An 18868-nucleotide genomic window follows, 5' to 3' on the forward strand; every position below is an offset into this window, starting at 1 on the left:
TAAATTGTAAGTCGCTTTGGATAAAAGCATCTGCTAAATTAATAAACATAAACTTCTGTTTATGAAATGTGCTTTATAAACAAAGCTGCCTTGCCTTACCAGTTATCTGGTTTCTCACTGATTTAAACCCAGGTGTGGTGATATTTGCTGTTAACTGATTTAAAGGTTTATTTAAAGATCATTTGCATTACGAGACTCATCTTAGACATAAAACAGCTGATTTGTCATTCATTTAATGTATTGTTAATGAGTTGAGCAGCAGATTGTTGTGCATATTTACAGCAACATATCTGAAGCTATTCCTCTGTTCCCATAATTTCCTTTTTCAAAATTTTATTTAAATCAGGAGCAACAAATGAACCACACTTGTAGAGCACCTTTCAGTCAGAGGACTCCAAAGATACTTTACACTACAGTGCACCATTCATCCATTCACACACACTGGTAGTGTTGAGCTACATTGTAGCCACAGCTGCCCCGGGGCTCACTAACAGAGGTGAGGCTGCCGAGCCACCAGTCCCTCCGATCACCACTAGCAGGCAGGGATGGTTAGGTGTCTTGCCCAAGGACACAGCAGAATTCTCTACTGGGAACAGGGATCAAACCTGCAGCCTTCAGAAAACTGGACAACCTGTTCTACCTCCTGAGATATTGCTGCATAGCAATCACTTGCATGAACAAAACTATAAGTGCTAAATCTCCATTCCATCCCAAATAACTTATTTGTGTACAAATTCAATGAGCAGACAGATCAAGCATACACTGATGTGTTTAATAAAGTTGACCGTTTATACTGTTCGGGACTTCACAGAAGAACAAATTCTATGAAAGAGTTGTTTACTTCATTTTATACAGAATAAGAGGGAAAAAACTAAATTACACATTAAAAGCCAATATTTGTACTTTTTGTGTAGAATACAAATTTTGTACAACAGCATCTAGCATAGTATCTCGTTTCATAAAAATGTTCACTTGAGTAATTTTTGTTTTTTGAAAATAAAATAACACATTCAAGCGAAACAAAATGCATGATTAACTGAAAATCTATTTTTTTTTCTTTTTCTTAACAAATAATTTCCTCATTGGCAACAAAGTCCAGCTTGTGCCACCAAACGGTTCGAGCGCTCAAACCGAAAACAGCTTCTTCAGTTAAGTGAGCTATCAACTACAAACACTTACCAAACACTAAGTTCTGTTTTTCTTTTTTTTTATATATATAAAAGCCATGAAGCAAAGCAGTGTACTCTTGCAAAGCAAAGTGAAGAAAGTCCTCTACGGAGGTTCACTGTTACCCTTTTCCTTTTCACATTCATCAGTTGTGCACATTTAGACCAACTAGTGTATCACCGTGCATTCACCATGCATCTTCTTGTGTGAGTTTATTCTGAGAGGATTTAAGCCTGAACCATGTCTGCATTGTCTTTTCTTTACACGAGAGAAAACAATAGGGTTTCTCTTTGGGATAAGGCATTTCCTAACGGTGCATATCGACAGAGCAACTACAAAATTCCCTGATATGTCATCAAGTGCTAAAATATGTGCTCAACTACGAGGTGATGCAGCCGAGACGGGCTGACGATCCTTTTTCGTTGAAGTTGTTTATTATTATTGCTTGTTTCCCCTGCTGAGTTAAACTGGATTACAACATTCTACATCTTGTAGTACATTTACCAATATACCTGTATGAACACGAGGATGTGACCTAAACAAGTCCAGCAACTTACAACATTTGATACTTCCTGCTGTGGCACTTCAAAATAAGAGGCTAACAGTCTTTCTCTCCACCAGACAAGGACATCTTGTAATTTCAGTTTGACGTGTACTAGGCTTCCTTCTGCATAGATTGGTGTAAACTGCATTTGGTGGTGATGAGGATGGGGGTGAGGTTGTTTGATTTTACGCACACAAGATATGCAGTGGCGAATGCAGAGCAATATCTGTCTCGTACAGCGACCCTACTCATGCAAACGTGTGCCTCTCAGCAGTGAAAACCGAAGTTAGATGGTGGACGTCTCTTTTATGATGAATTGAAACAGTCACAACCCGTCTTTTACTTGCTCTCTCTACAGTGTAACGACACGGGCATCAGCTTGACTTCAGATGGTTTCCTACAAGCCCCTACTGCAGGGCTATGGTACTCTTCCTACAGGAGGGCATGAGTATTTAAGCCAATTTACATAAATGTGTTTATTTACAACCACAAATGAGCTCATGAGTTGTGTCTAAATGTTTTTGTCTTCTTTGAGTCACTAACAGGATGGTTTTAGAGAACTTCAGTTCGGTTCAAAGCAACAATAGGTTATTCTCCAATGTGTGTGTGTGTGTGTGGGGGGGGGGGGGGGGGGGGGGCTTAGAGTTGAATGGTGGCACCAGGTGATACGACACAGCTAACGAGAAATTATCTAAAATACGTAGGAGACTAAACGAAATCTGAAATGTTTAACCTGTTCATCTTTAAGGGTCCACTTCCTGTAAACTCGGCTGTAAACCACAAAAATATACTTTTCTTGAACACGGCGGCGCATACATGGAGTGTATTCTCACACCCTGGTAAAATATATTAAAGTCGCTATTTACACAAACAAAAAGACAAAGATTTGGCTCAATTTTTTTTTTCAATTGTACGAACAGAACAGCACGTGTCCATGGCTTTAGATATCAATTCAAGATTTTTTTACACTGTAATAAAGCATATGAATAAAAATAATAAAATAAAATAAAATAAAACAATTAAAAAACAGGCTGCATTTGAGTGAGCTGTCGGGAGAGAACGGCACAAAACAACACACACAAAAATAAAACAGCTTTGGCTTATGTTACTGATGAGCTGTTACACAAATCTAAACATGTTGACTTTACTTAGCAGCTCGACTGGATCTTAGCTTCGTATTTATACAGCTTACATCTTTTAAATTACAAAATAAAGCCGCATTATTGCAATGAAATCTGGTGCTGTTTTGTTTGACCCTGCCACATTACTGCTTCGTGTGTTTTTATTATGTTTATTTTTTTTAGTTGAATAAGGTTGCTGAGTCAGAATCAGTATAATAAAAGAGGCCTCCATTTGTCTAAAGGTCTGTGTGTTTACAGCATCGTTTCAAAGACAGTTCCTGCAGTGAACGTCGTTTGTAATTAGAGTGTTCTTAGCCTGAAAGCAACAGTTTTCTCTGATTGTTTGCAAACTTGCGAGCACAACAGCAAAACAGCAACAATATGTAAAGTGTCTGACCAGATGAGTGACTACGATGATCTACCGCCTACTGTTATTGTTTTTCTTTGAACGGTTTTTTCTTCTGTAGATGCCACCTGAATTGCACCAAGTACGGTACCTGATATCACCTGCTTGTGCACAAATTCAGTCCAGCCAACTGATTTTTTTTAACTTAACTGTATCAGTTTGAGTTATTTACTTTAGATATGTCCTGATATCTCAGCCTTGCAAACTGAAGTTGAATATTTGTATCATTTTGACAGCTCTAAGGAACGCTGCTCCTTCTTTTTAACCCCAGTTCTAATCCCACGCTCTCTCTGTCTGGTTGCTGAGGAGACAGGATCAGGGCTCCTTATGTCACCCATGTGTCCATGCGCAAGCGCTTGACCGATGGGCTCTCTCTGTCCTCGCTACCAGCAGGGGGCCTTCCGAGTCCTAGCGGAGAGTGGAAGTCCGGTCGGTGGTCCTCGCGGTCGCTGCCGTCGTATGAGCTACAAGATGAGCTGAGGCTGTCGGCAGGCGAACGACCCAGGACCTCCTGCCGGCTGGACCCTTGCTGAGGCTGCTGCTGCGGAAAGCCAGACGGGGTGACCCGCTCTCGGGGAGGCGATATGGGTTCGGACTTGATGTTGATGTTCTGGCTAGTGCTGATGGATAGATTGGAGCCCTGAGGTAGGTGACTTCCACCACTGCAGCAGACAGAAACAGGACACTGTGTGTTTAGCTCAAAAAACACAAAAAAGTAAAAAAATAAAAAATTGATAATAAAATCAAGAGGAAAAAGCTGGGAATATGTAAATGTGTGATTCAGCGTGATATCACAGTGCATTGTGGGTGTTGCTTTTATGTGAGGGCATCTGGAGAGTGCGCCTTTGTTTGTAAGTGTGTTACTCACACCAAAGAATTAAGAGCTGCCTGGCCCAGTTGATGCTGTTGCCATGCCGACATGGAGCCCAGCGAGAGCCCGGGAGAGCTGAAGCTCTGTAGGGAGGAGATCTCTGCACTGCTCAGCGAGTACTCTGCAAAAACAAAAGCAGCCACACACACTGAGAACTCACATCCTACACTGTGAGCAGCTGAACCCACAACGTGCACTACAAACAGTCCCAGCTGAGGGGGTGGGGGGTTGCATGTCCAGACTCACCAGTGGGATTGTAGGAGGTGGGCATGCCTGAGTAGACCAAGCCCTGTGGGGGTAAACTGGGGGTGGTAACAGATACAACAGGAGTGGCAAGCGGCTGGTTGGACTGGGAGCTGCTTATCCTCTGGGTGTTCTGTAGGACACACACACATACAGAGAAAACACAAAAACATAAGACACTGTGTTTACAGAAGGTTTGAAATAAAAATACTTCGGCCAAAATCTTGAACTTGCAATAATGTCAGGTAGAAATCTGCCACAAGGTGGCAGTAAAGTCTAATAAATAAGAAAAAAGAAACATTTTTAAATTTCCCTTTATCACCGTTAACTAAATAACTGTAAGGTTAAAGACTTTATGGGCAGAAGGTAATCTTTACAAAATAGAAGTTTTAACATGATTTTTTTAATCACATGTTTTTCTGCATGTACGCAAAGAAACTACACTGATAGTAAGGCTTTTACCAAATATATTTTAAAAAAAGACTTTCGTTGTTCAAACATGTTTTCTGGATATCGATCAATAATTTATAACTATTTTTAAAAAATCACACTGCAGGGTTCTTCAAGTTTCCCATTTTTGTTTAAACTTAAAGAGGAAAACTCTTCATGCATGGACAGTTCAGTATAGATAAGTGGAAAGAGACTGAGAGGAAGAAAATTCAGAGTGAGACCAGAGATCAGGTTCAAACTCACATAAACCCAAATGGGATTGTGCAAGAGGAACATAAATGACACATTTTAATTCCCAGCGTGACACTAAACAGAACTCTGGTGGTTTTTAGAGTAGTGACTGGCATGCGTCCACACAAACACTCCTACACACGCTGTCGTGGCCATGCAGCAGACACTGCTGTGTGCTACAAATGCAGCCCAATAATCCAAACCAGACACACTCAAGTTCAGAACAATACTATGACATATCGTTCGTGTGTAATGTAACAAACATACACTCAGCTGCCAACGGTTACGTTTGAAGCCGCATTGCATCATAATGTTGATGGCTTCCTTGAATTGTTCCAACGCTATCCGGCCAGATGACTTCACCAAACTCAAGTGTCTCTCAGGATGATTTCATTTCAGATGATGCAAAATAAAAAAAAGGATGATGTAATCCTCAATCCATCAGAAACATTTTTTAGTAATTTATCTTTTTTATTCGTTGCTCCTAAAGTCTTAAAAATGAATCAGTGGCTAGAGTTTATAACGAATGAAGTCCTGATGAAAAATTCACATTTTGGGAAAAGAGGAGCTAGATTAAAAAGAAATGTTCACAGGCCAAACCAAAAACATGCAGTGAAAAGACAAAACACTTCTTTTTTCCTTATTGCTAACCGTCCCCACTTTTGAACAGTGGCTTCAGGTCAGCACCTAACTAGGTTCACACATCAGCCATTTTCTCAGTCAAACTCACCAAATCCATTTCCTCTTCCTCCGACTGCCCTCAACAGAAGGAAAGGAAAAGGTTACAGAAACTAAGGTGAGCATTGAACTGTTGCTCAAGTTAAACAGCGATAAGAATCAAGCCTTTCTGAAAAGTGGCAACTTTAGGCCTGTTTCCACTAAAGGAAGTTCTGGGTAACTTTACTGGACCTTTGCAGGAAGCGCATATCTCCATTTCACTGGGCCGACCCAAAACGATGATTTTTCAGACTATTTCTGGAACCGACAGGGATTTGGACTTGAACATGGCACAGTAAAGTCGCTGGGCGGGACCTGAATTTAGCTCAAGCTGATTGGTTGTAAACCCTAATTTATACGTCCCCATCTGCATCGGGACGGACGGACGCACGAAACTCCATTATCCGTCCTTGCGAGCCTGCCGGAGAGCCCTCGCAAGGACGGACGGAGTCGAGCTCTCTTTTCTTAACATCCGTCTTTCCAGATGGAGAACGCAAGCTTGTGATTGGTCAGGGCGCCCCTGCCGTCTACAGCGCCGCTATTGCGCCCTCAAAAACAAAGAGAGTAGAAGATATCTAGCGGCAGACACGGAGTAGCTTGAAGAATACCTCGGGGGAAAACTCTAAAAATATGAATATTTTATTCATACGCGACTGGAGGAGTGAAAAGGCAAGTGTTTTATTGGTGGACGGAAATGATGGGAAACGTGGGTTTAGAGGTGGCGAGCACATAAAGAGGTGGTGGAGAATGAGGGACAAATTCCCTGGTGAAGCTGATGGTGAAGTATAAATTAGGCTAAGCTTAGTAGGAAATTATATCGGAATAAATCGCTAAACAACTGACCATTGTAAAACTGGAAGAGTTACTGGTGTGGCAAAATGAGAGGAAAAGAAAATACCTCACACAGCTTTAAAATGACCATTGTTAAACTTCCAACAAGGACAAATCCTTCCAAACTAGGGCAAAATATGGTTTTTAGACCAAAATTGCAATTCCGCGCGATTGCGTGATAGTTGAAGCTGCGTTGTTGTAGCTGGCCTGCCAGACTCGTCTTCTGTTTCATTCCGCACAGAGAAAAAAACCTTATCTGTGCAGAATTAAACAGAGGAGTAGTCTGGCAGGCCAGGCTAGCGTTTTTGTAGTTGATTTTCTGATGACATACGGTAATTCAAACATGCATGTAACACGTGCCAAACTTTGGTGTTGGGAGTCGTTTTTTTTTTCTCAGAAAAAAGAATCGGACGGCCCAGAAAACATCCAGGCAGCCTGCCTTGTTAAAAAATAAATAAATGCAGGGTAAAATTCTGTATGTAGTTTTATTTAATAAATACATTTGAAAGCTTTTTCATCTTCAGTTATCCTCCTTGCATTATTAGCGTAAAACAACAAGAAGATATTTTTAGTATTAGCACCTTTACAGATAAAATCAGTCACTTAACAAGCACGTTCAAAAATGAAAAGGATTAAAAAAGATGCTGATAGAAGAAAAAAATTATAGCTTAACATTTTTATGGTATGATTTATGACTATGAAGAAAAACAGGAGTCAAATTGAAATTACAATTTCTTCTAGAAATATCGCAATTGAATATTTTCTTAAACTCATTCAGCTCTACTCCAAACTACTGTAATTTTGGCAGCTTTGTGGTTTCATACAGACCACTATTAAAAACTGCTGCTTCTTCTGTTCATTGAACACCATTTTTTACATCACAAAGCCACTCTCCCCGCCCCCTGAATGAATTAAATCATGCCGTGCGTAAACAGAGTAAAAGTTTTAATGTGTTAAATGTCTGTGAACGCCTTTTGGAGCTAATCAGTGACATCACTCACAGCTAAAATGGTCGCAATATAATGACGCCTCAGCAAAGTCTAGAAATGGCTGAATGTTTATGGATACACAACAGCTGAGACGACTGAGCCATGTATTTTCCCTGTCCCCTTCCACCCTCCCAAGAGATTTGCTGTAACTTCTATACTGGAAACACTGATTTTGGATACAAAACTGAATAAGCAGCATTATAACTTGTGTTTGGGGAACATTTCAAGATTTTACCTATTATCCTCCTACTATGTGCGGGTATATAAAGCTCTTATCTTGTAACTGATAAAGAAGGAAATTCTCGTCAAACATAGTGCAGTTACAAAACATGAGGATGATAAAACAACGTGATGCTGACAACCCTCAGAAACTACTGATAAAGACTGTTTCCTAATCATGACAAACACAGGACACTCCCTGGGCTGAAAGAAGGACCATCTTCCATCTGTTCTTTGCTATGGGACATGTTGCGACCAGGCCAGGGCTCCTAATACTCATACTCAATCAATAGATGTAGGAAGACACGACAAGGGCGACAAGATATTATCTGGCTCACACTCTGGGCCCCTGATTAAGTCTTCAGCTAGACTCTGTCACACTGAGGTGTGATTAATTTAATACCATTATGGCCTAATGACAGGCTGTCTGCAGACCTGCCACAGCCAGCATCCTCCACCTCCTCTGCTACTGTAAGATTCCTCATAGCTTAAGATAGAATGGCTCTCAGTGCATTCTGCGTAAGATCATTTGTGAAGCCAGGCATTATCACTGGGTTCTAAATAAATGTACCTAACAAAAACAAAGTCTGTTAAATTGTTTTTTACTGTATCACATCTTGTTCAGTCAGAGCCAACTGTATCCTTTCCTAATGAACCTGATCATATTGTGCAGAAATGTACCCAACCCTACCCTACCCTACCCTATCCTGTGGTATGGTACCATATTGTATAGTTTCCAAAACCATCCTATCCTATCGTATCATATCGTATCACATCATATAACATCTTATCCCATTTCATCCCATCCTACCCTACCTTATCCTAGCCAATCTTATCGTAATGTATCGTTGATCATATCATATCATATGTCATATCATATCCTATCCCACCCTACCATACCCTATCCAATCTTATTGTAATATATCATATTGTATCCTATCCCATCCCAAGCCAAACCTACTCTACCCTAACCTATCTTATATAATCCTATCATGTGGTATCATATTGTATCTTTTCCGATTATTGTATTGTTTTGCATTGTATCATATTGTATTGTATCCTGTCTAATGCCATGATATCATAGTTCATCATGCCATACTGTACACAGTTTTTCTATATGGCAATACATTCTATCCTATCCTTATATTCTATCCTACCTTACCATGCCAAACTCTATAATGTATTGGTATGACTGTCCTACCCAATCATATCATATGTAGGGATGTCCCATTCTGATTTCAATATCGGAAGTAATTTGGTATCGACCCAAAAACAGTGTATCGGATTATATCGAACTGCATCAAAAATCTCCAATGTAAGCAGTCTGTTAAGGTTCACATTTTTGCAACCAATGGTTAAAAAATAATGTCATTTTTTTCATACTTACTGTTATTGGCTCTTGTTCTCCGGTTGAGTAATATTACTTGATCAAGCCTTTCATACATTCCACACTACGAAATAGGTAAGAGTATTTATGGTTTGTGCCGACTTCGTACTGGATTGATATCGGTATTGGTCAATACTGAAGGCTGCAATATCGGTATCGTATCTGAAGTGAAAAAGTTGTATCGCATTCCTAATCATATGAAACTGTTGTCAATTTATCATACAGACATGTTTATATATATTTTCAAGGAAAGCTGAAAATAAAGAAAGGCACCATGAGTAAACTAATGTTTACATAAAACCTTTTTTCTTCTAGAATGTCTGCTTTTATTGAACCACTTGTACCATACAAAGCCATAAACTTCTGATTCAGCCCCACATCTTCACTGTGACGAGGATGTGGTGCAATGCCATATTTGTAATTAAAGAAAGCCGCTCACTTAAACAGGAATACTTGCTGAAAGTTTCCTCAGACTCTTGCCTCGGTCCACAAATTTCATGGAGGCAATTAAAGTGAATCACAGTGCATGGGGAACAATACTCAGCTAAGGTAAGGTAAACAAAGTCCTCAGTGAGGTGACAATCTGAATTGTGCCCCTTTTAGATAACTATGATGACACCTGTACAGGCAACGCTCAGCAAAAACAACCAACTACTTGACAAAGATCCTCAGGCCACTGATATTTGTTTGCAGCAGGGTGCTGCTTACTCACCAGTGGGGGCATCATCCCTTTGCTTGATGGAGGGATAACAACCCTTAGGTCTGGCTTGCGGCCTCCCATTCCCATGTTCCCTCCAGGAGGCGGTGGAGACTTGGTGGGCATGACTTTACCAAGGCCATTGCCGCTAGATGTGCTGAGGAGGCCTGGCGAACCCCTAGGGTTGACGAAACCATTCCCTGCAGAGATGCACAGCAACAGAAACACATCATCAAACCATGGACTGTGACTGGCAATGCTCCCAGTCATCAAAAGGAACCTCTCACATCTTGCTGTTTTCCACGACGCAGCGTTAAGTGTTTCCAACCCTCTGGGAAGTTTTAATCGACTCAGATAATTATCCTGCACATTTACAAAAATAAAATGTCCATTTTAAAATTGATGAGCCTTTTATTTTTTACTGTGAATGATTACATCAAAGGCAGTTCTTTGCATCTTGAGATGAGGAGCAGTTCGCTGACAAATGTACCGTAGCAGCTAAAAAGAAACGAGCGGGGCCATTGCAGTTGAATGAGTACAATAAAATGTTGTGCTGTGTTGTTTTGTCATGCAAACAACAGAAAAGTGTTAAGACTCAACTCTGAATGTTCACACCTTTGTGCTCTTGGTCATTAGTCACTTCCTTTTTTTTTTTTTTTAACAATTCATCCAGACAACATATTTTCTTTCTACTCCTTCCATTACACAACTACCGAATCTCCTGAAGAGGATGATTGTTATCACAGGGTGTGGACACATCATTTAAATTCAGCAAGAAATTCAAGTTGAGAAATACTTTTCACAGAGATGTGAGTGTTACAGACCGACACTTGTTAAGGCTTCTGTCCGAGAACATTTATACAACAGTTTTCTCAAACTGTTTCAAGTAATGAGCTGTGGCATTCTGCATAGCGTATCTGGGGGTAAAAAAATCTATGTATGCGAAGAAAACGTGTTTTGTTTTAAAGAAACAAATTTAGTTCTTGGCAGTGTGTCAGTTAAAACAGATTCTATGGTTCTGCAACAATTTTTCTGCGTGTTTCACAAGTGTTGCCATGTTTCAACATGGGTTTTGGAAAAGGTTTATTTGTTCTGTTTCTGTAAACCTATAATATCTATGAAAAAAGCAAGATAACGCATGACTCATCTGCACAAGGTCCACAGTGGGATTCAGTCATCTCCACACAAATACACACTAATGAAAAAAGCTAATTGGTATAAAACCAAAAATAATATTTCAAGTGCACTTGGGTTTTCAGACAGATCTGCATCATAAAAATCTGGGTAGGATTTATGTCGGAGGCAAGGTAAAAAATTAAAAATAACAATTCCTAAAAACGGGAAGAAGTTATGATTCATGTTATCCAGCGCAACATCAGCAGATCAGTAACACTTAACAAGTTGTTAAATTATTGTCTTCAGTGTACTCCAGCGAAAACACACAGTATCCACAACCAGGAGGCTCTTGCACAGAAACAGAATAGAACAATAGTCCCACTGACTTCAGATAAGGAGAGCAACAATTCATGGCCAAATAAACAGTTACGAAGCCTACAATGGCATCTCGCAGCTGAATCAACAGTGTGTACAAGCAGCTATCGCCATCAGCTCTGGCTTTGATCACACAAGACTTGGCTGCTGCAAGAAAACACTGTTTACAGAATTAGCAGAGTAAATGTCCAAGGCACCCCCTAAAATAGCAAGTTTGATTAGAAGCAGCAAGAATGTCATTTAGTGGGAATGAGAAGTTAGTGCAAATGAGATTTCATGTAAAGGAGCGGACAGCAAATGTGGCAAATTGGCACAAAAAGACCCGTCTGATGACACCAGGGGAGAGTGTTTCACTTCAGAAGAGGTCGGCCGTAAACTCCAAGTTGTTTTGGAGCAAAACAAGGTGAGGGAGATGACAAACAGGCTGTTTTCACAACAGACATTTTGACTTACAGGAGGAGAACCACCATCCCTATCATTAGAGGATAACTCCTGAGTCACAACGGCTACGCATTGTTGTTGTGATTTGTAACATCATTGCCCTTATTACACTCAGTGTGTTCAGTTAGTGATGTCACAAGTTAGCGCTCAATTACATGTTACTGTGTAGTAAACAAAAAGAAATATGACAGCGCAGCAACTGGTCAAGCAAACATCTGATACACCCTTCTGTTTAAAACAAAACCACTTTTAAGAAAAAGTTTAGGAATTTATTTTGTATATTCTGTGTAATCCTTACTATAGATGAGATTAAGACAACGTATTGGGTAATCAAAGGTTTTATAAATGTAAATAGTTGAAATTGAATTGTGCCATTAAGCTAATAAATCTGAAGTTATCTCATGACTTTACTTTATTACTACCATTGTTTTACTTACAGTGAAAAACATTGTGCTTAAAATCAGGTAGAACTACCTGGTTTGTTTGCATCCAAATAATATGTATATATATATATATATATGTATATATATATATATATATATATATATATATATATATATATATATATATATATATATACATACACACTTTCATTTGATTTTATCATGAACAGAGTTGCCATACATACAGGTATGGTACCTTTTTCTCAACTACAATTAATATTGTTGGCTGTTCGTGTAATAAATAATAACTAAAATATAGCAAAAACTATATTCCAAAGAATCTATGGGGGACAATGCTCATAGAGCGCTCATAAATAATACACACACAGACACACACACACACACACACACACACACAGACACACACTGGGGTGGGACTTGATTTAAAAAATCTAAATAATTGTAGATTTGTAATTTATTAATCTTGATTAATCACATTTAAGACAGTTTCTCCCAGGCATTTTTTTTTTTACAAGAAAAACAGGATGGCAATAAAACTACAGTCAGGTAAAGAAAATAATAATCAGTAATCATCTCAGGATGTTGTGATATCTGGTTATGTTTTCTAACTTGTTACATCCATAAAAAGACTGACACCAACCAAGAGACAAATATCAGTAAAACACACACACACACACACACACACACACACACACACACACACACGCACGCACGCACACACACACAATAATAAGCTGGATGCTTTTAATGTGGAGTCTTATTCATGTAATTACTCTGTGTCAGACAAATGACGGTATCCATCCAAACGTTGCTACTGAATTATCACTAGAATACAACTGTAGTCTTATCTGAGATGTATTATGGTGGATAATTGCAACAAGTCAAATCAATGCCAGTAGGAACATATCTGCAAACAAAGACCTAAACACTATAAAGTTAATTCTGAGCCAAGACAACAGAGACAAGTTAGGCTTTCAGGACGGAGATTCTCAGGGTGTTTCTGCCTGCCCTCATTCTATATTCAGACTTCTCACTGGAACTCCTCAGTGACTGAAACCTGTGCCTGGTGAAAGCTGTTTGGTTTCTGTTCATCGTCCTGAATTATTAACACGCTATGGAAAGGGGCATTACATAAGACCTTATGTTTACAACTAAGGCATTCCGTTTTCATTTTAAGTTCAGGGATAGAAAACACTTTACTGTTCCCAGCATCCGACGTGTGTTAGGTTCAAGCACGGAAAAAAAAAACATGCTTGTAAGAGTGAGAAAACATCTTGGAAACAAGTCAAAAGACATCAAAAGACAGTTTTCAAATAATCTGACTGATGCATGGACTCCTTATTGTGTCTGTGAGGAATCATTCAGATGAAATTGCACAAAGATTTCGTTAACAAACCACCATCCATTATCGTCCACTTATCCGAGGTCGGGTCACAGGGGCAGCAGTCTAAGCAGAGAGGCCCAGACTTCCCTCTCCCTAGCCACTTGGGCCAGCACCTCTGGGGGAATCCTACGGCGTTCCCAGGTCAGCCAAGAGACATAGTCCCTTTTTGCAAGACACACCATGATGGCAAATTGTCTTATAAATGCGCCATGCAACCATGGCGCAACAGAGGGAGGTGGGGAGAGGGGACGTGGGGGGGCTAATGCTTAGCTCTGGCTGACAAACATATTGAAAACGAAAGTGAACATGGGCAATAAGCGTCTCTCTGTTAGATCTGAAGCTCAGATCACCAGGGACTTTAGAAGCGGCTTGTTAAAAAAATGTGATGATCGCGGCTTCCATTACAATAAAAAGCAAGTTGTGTCCAAGATAAACGGAAGTCCGCTGCATCGCAGAGACCGCCCCCATAGTCCCTTTACGCCGCCATAGCCTAATATTTTCTAAAAAGGACACAATTGCGCCACATTACCGCTGCGGCCTGACCACTTATAAACGACCTAAGGTTCCCTTATGCCGCCACAGCGTTGCAACAACCCCTCCAGCGTATCCTGGGTCTTTCCTTGGGTCTCCTCCCAGTTGGACATGCCAAGAAAACCTCACCAAGGAGGCGTCCCGGAGGCACTCTAACAAAACCTCAACTAGCTTCTCTCGATGCGGAGGAGCAGAGGATCTACTCCGTGCTCCTCCCGGATTACTGAGGTTCTCACCCTATCTCTAAGGGGGAGCCCAGACACCCTGCTGAGAGAACTCATTCCGGCCGCTTGTATTCATGATTTATTTTTTGTTCACCACACAAAGTCTCTGGATCAGCCCTCTCTTCACCACGACAGACCGGTACAACGCCCACATCACTGCAGACGCAGCACCAATCCGCCTATCGATCTCACACTCCATTTTCCATCACTCGTTAACAAGACCCCAAGATATTTAAAGTCCTCCACTTGAGGCAGGGCCTCATCCCTGACCTGAAGAAGGCGTTCTACCCTTTTCCAACTGAAGACCATGGTCTAGGATTTAGAGGAGCTGATTCTCATCCCAGCTGCTTCACACTGAGCTGCGAACCGCTCCAGCCAAAGCTGGAGATCACGGTCTAATATGTTTTTCTTACAAAAACTGTTACCCCAACTTTCCACCAGATGCATATATATATCACCTAATGACCCTGAAGCGTAATTTGTGACCTCCCCCCAAGCATGAGTTACATTATTGTTTGGGGAATTTTCTTTCTAATGCCTTTCACCTACTCAAGCCTGCTCTCCAAATTCCACTGCAACATTCCACATCAATTTGTGCTTTGGAGCTCGACAGATTTAAAGTCAATTTTCTTATTAGTTAACGTGTGATAACCGTGATATGGTTTGATTTTAGCCCGATGGGAAGAGACAGTGGGCACTGGTCTGCGAGTCAAAGATCACCACTCTTTAGAGGTAAAACATTACTTGACAAAATAAACTTGACTTGAAAAGTTTTAGTATTGATGAGTGATCAATGCAGCTTCAATTACCTGAAATCAATCACTTAAATAATCCTTTTCACTACAACTTTCTCACCAGTCAAGAATGTAATTAGTTGTAATGATGTGAGTAGTTGGGGGAGATATTATAAACAAGACAAGCTGGAGTGCACAAAGTGCTGCAGTTTGAAATGAACCTCAAAGAAAAGTTGGTATTAGCTGTTGAGCCACTAGCTCACCCAAGGACAAGCACAGCAGATGGATTTCTTTTTACATAAAGACAAGAGGAAATAGTTTGCTAACAAATGTTGCCGGTAATGTTCCCTGCAGCTCTGTAAATGCATCCGTGTGCTTTTATAAGACATTTAAACAAATCCAAATCCTGCAATCAGAGTTGTGACACAGATCCAGCAGACTGTAGCGTCTCCCTTCTCTTTCACGCGCACGTCGTCAAACAGCAGAGGAGATATCAGACAACACATCTTCCATCTGGCCTCTTTGAAATGCCTCGGCTGCGGTCATCATAGCTGCAACTTGTGAAAAATCATAACCGTGTCAGCTATGGTCAGCTGACATCAGGGTCGGTGAGGTTTGTCCTCCGAGTAGTTTGTGCTCCTCTGTGAACTCGATACAAACAACAGCTGCAGCACACTAACGCTGCCAAACGCTGACGGGTCGCTGGCAGGAGCTCGGCCTCGACCTGTAACCACACCAAACGCTAAACCCCGCAACCCTCTTTAAACTGGCCTCTGGTGGTCGTTGCGTTGTCTGGCTGATGCCTGATCACCCCTCAATTTCAAATAACATCGTGTAAATGTTCCACTGCTCTGTGACGACAAATACTAGCACTCGTGTGGAGAACAACAAGCTGAGTCTCAAGGAAAGAGTTGAACTCCACCTGCTTTCACAACTCATAGAGCACATGTCAGCCTTGACAGCTTCTTCGGTCATTGTGTACTGAGGACTTGGTGGGTGGGTTGACATGGCCTGAATAGCTACAGGGTTAAGCTAGTTTAGGCATCTCCACCGACCCGCTGCAGTCTTATAAGGACTGTAAGGGTAGGGGGTGGGGGTGGGGTGGGGGGCAGATGCACCTGTCAGTACATGGAAAAAAACTGTGTACGGGACAACGAGGAGGCAATGATATTAAAAGAGGCAACGTGGATTTTGTTAACCTGCTGATATCAGTGGGGCAGCTGATTGACAAAACAGCTATTTTCAGATCACTTTGCATGCAATAAATATATAATTTCCTTCTATTTACTATCAGACGGGGACAACGGTCTTGAAGAAGTCCCAAATAGAAATGAGTCTATCCAGCCCATGTGCTAAGCAGGAGGCCTATTGGGCAGAGCTACAGAGAGCTAATGAATCTCTCCGGGAGGACTTACCCGCTGGGCTGCAGCCCGCACCACTTGGCACTGAAAGGTCTGTGGTATCCAGCATGCCACCTAATGAGATGCACAGAGTGATATGATTAACCATCTGCATCCTTCTGCAAGCTAGCAGAGCATGCAATGGAGATGCCAGACCAGACACAAGAATGTCAAGCAGATCTGTTTTCACGGCACACAAAAGAGTTGGCTTCAGCGTCCTCTTGGTGGGGAAATTTGTATTTTAAATATGAATTAAGTGAGTGATTTGAGCATATTGGTTGTTCTCTACATGCTATTAGTTGGAGCAGTCCACTGTGAGGATGTAGCTTCAGCAACCAGTTATTTATGCTCTTGGAAAGACGACGTTCATCTGAGCTTTAGGACTCCCTGTGGAGAGGCTCAAACAATAACTCACCACTAGCATGCCATGTGAAACCACATGTTTTTTCCAAGCTTTAGAAACAAGCTAGTGTATAAAAGTGAAATAGTAAGTGACAAGGAAAAGGAAGTGAAAGAAAAGCTACTTAAAATAACAGCCCATCAGTGAACCCAGTGAATGAGGACGCGCCAGCCGGCTTTGATGTGTGGTTAAATTTGAATGAGATATTTTGCACCTTGTGACGTGTACCTGCACTGTTTGCAGCAAAGCTGAATTTTGCAAAAGCTCTCTGGGCTGACTGAGCCAGACCAGTCATACCAGTTCTAGTGCACCTGACATAATTTTTCCACAAAGCTATTGCAGTTCAAAGGTGCGATGAAGACAATGTTAAAAGGTGAGAAAATAGATGAGTGCAACATTAATTGGCATTAAAGGGATAGTTCAGACCAGCCGTGTCCAAACCTTTGACCACACGGGCCCAAATCATCAACTTGAAAGTACTCACAGGTAAGGTTATCTTGCCTGTTGTAGACATCTGTTTGACCAACCTCAGTTTGGTGAAACAGAGATTAGTCCTGACCAGATTGACAAGCTAACAGCTAGTGTGAACAAAGTGGCTAATTGTTGATTTACAGCAAGTCTTATCTAAAAAATATGAGGTTTTTGCAAGCAGTACTGGTGAAATGTTACGTTACATGAACCTTATAACACAGAATTCTGATGGTATTTTGAAGCATGGATAGCACATGGCTAGCATCGCAGGGGACATAAATGTCATTAAAACATCTGTATATACACCAAGGATGTTCCTCATATTCAATGCATTTTTCATTTAACCACTTTTATTTGTAGAGAAATAAATAGTTGTAACAGAAATTAGATGAGAGGAAATGAACCAAAACCATTTCAGTGCACCATGCAAGAGGCTGGAGCTAACTGCTAGTCTGTGTAGCCAGAAATAAACCTGTTTAGCCACACCTTACTAATTAAAACACTGTATTTTATTCACGGCACAAACTACAATTAAATAGAAATTAGTTGAGTATTTTCTCAAGCCTTGGAGAGAACCACATTTGCTTCGTCCCATTACTTCCAGTGTTCATGTGAAGCTCTTATTTAACACAGACGTGAGGGTGATATTAATCTTCCCAGCTAACTGAGCAAGAACGTCAATAAAATCTGTGTGATATTGGCACAACGGTGGTGTTAAATAAATAAATAAAGCACCGCCATAGCAAAAGCAGTTCATCCACCACTTTGACAAATTGTCTGGGATTGTTGTCTACTAACCTGCACTGCCTGCACTTGTGGGCCTCTGAGAGCCTCCGCCGGAGCCAACATTCCTGTGCAGAGAGGCCTGCGGAGGGGACAGCATCCCACTCTCACTCAGAGAGCTTGCGGCTGCTGCCAGGGCCTGGCTGCCCAGATTCCCTCCTGCCTGGTACATGGCATTAGGATTGGATACTGGCACTGCCACATGCATGGAGAAGTTCTGCTGGGGCAATGCTGTGGGCTAGAGCAAGGGGACACACACACATATGCAAATATTTACACACAACACACTCAAAATGCAAGATCTGATGACACTGATGAGCAAGTGGTTGTCAAATTCACAAATTCATCTGGCAGATTTCCTTAAATAAAACAAAAATGAATCATAACTTATACAAATGCAGTAAATGAAGCATAACATATTGACACAAATGTGCATAATACATAATAATAAACCAGTCAATCCACAATAAACCTTTAGTAATTCATGGAATACACAAAACAAGGTGAACCAAAACATGAACAGAAAATACAAAATAACATGCATAAATCTGATCACTTGGCAACGCTGCAGTCAGCACTTCAGACGTGCACTCTGTCATAAAAAAATCTTGATGCAAAAACGAAACTAGTGGTGGGAAAGCTACAAAAATCACAAGTAATCTGCATCTGCTTTCAAAGTGCTGACTGTGCAAAGCCATGAGTGACAACGACAGGTAGCAGTAAAAGCATTTC

The 18868-nt window shown here is 40.9% G+C and overlaps 1 protein-coding gene across 15 annotated transcripts in view; it reads right to left on the reverse strand.

Annotated features, from left to right (window-relative positions):
* Positions 1 to 753: 753 nt before the first annotated feature.
* The window catches only part of mef2aa (myocyte enhancer factor 2aa), an 82408-nt gene continuing 64293 nt past the window's right edge, over positions 754 to 18868 (reverse strand). For 5 of the 15 annotated variants that reach the window (XM_015964542.3, XM_015964546.3, XM_015964547.3 and 2 more), the window contains 7 exons: positions 18152 to 18374; positions 16498 to 16557; positions 9889 to 10073; positions 5764 to 5787; positions 4356 to 4485; positions 4107 to 4230; positions 754 to 3900 (listed from right to left, as the gene is read on the reverse strand). In XM_015964542.3, the coding sequence (XP_015820028.1) occupies positions 3564 to 3900; positions 4107 to 4230; positions 4356 to 4485; positions 5764 to 5787; positions 9889 to 10073; positions 16498 to 16557; positions 18152 to 18374 (1083 nt within the window). In that variant the 3' untranslated portion in view covers positions 754 to 3563. Of the gene's footprint in view, positions 3901 to 4106; positions 4231 to 4355; positions 4486 to 5300; positions 5730 to 5763; positions 5788 to 9888; positions 10074 to 16497; positions 16558 to 18151; positions 18375 to 18868 lie in introns of those variants that run through there. The other 10 variants (XM_015964550.3, XM_015964551.3, XM_015964545.3 and 7 more) reach the window with 4 other exon arrangements.

Source organism: Nothobranchius furzeri, chromosome 4 (assembly GCF_043380555.1).
Source record: "Nothobranchius furzeri strain GRZ-AD chromosome 4, NfurGRZ-RIMD1, whole genome shotgun sequence".
In the NCBI taxonomy this organism is placed as follows: Eukaryota; Metazoa; Chordata; class Actinopteri; order Cyprinodontiformes; family Nothobranchiidae; genus Nothobranchius; species Nothobranchius furzeri.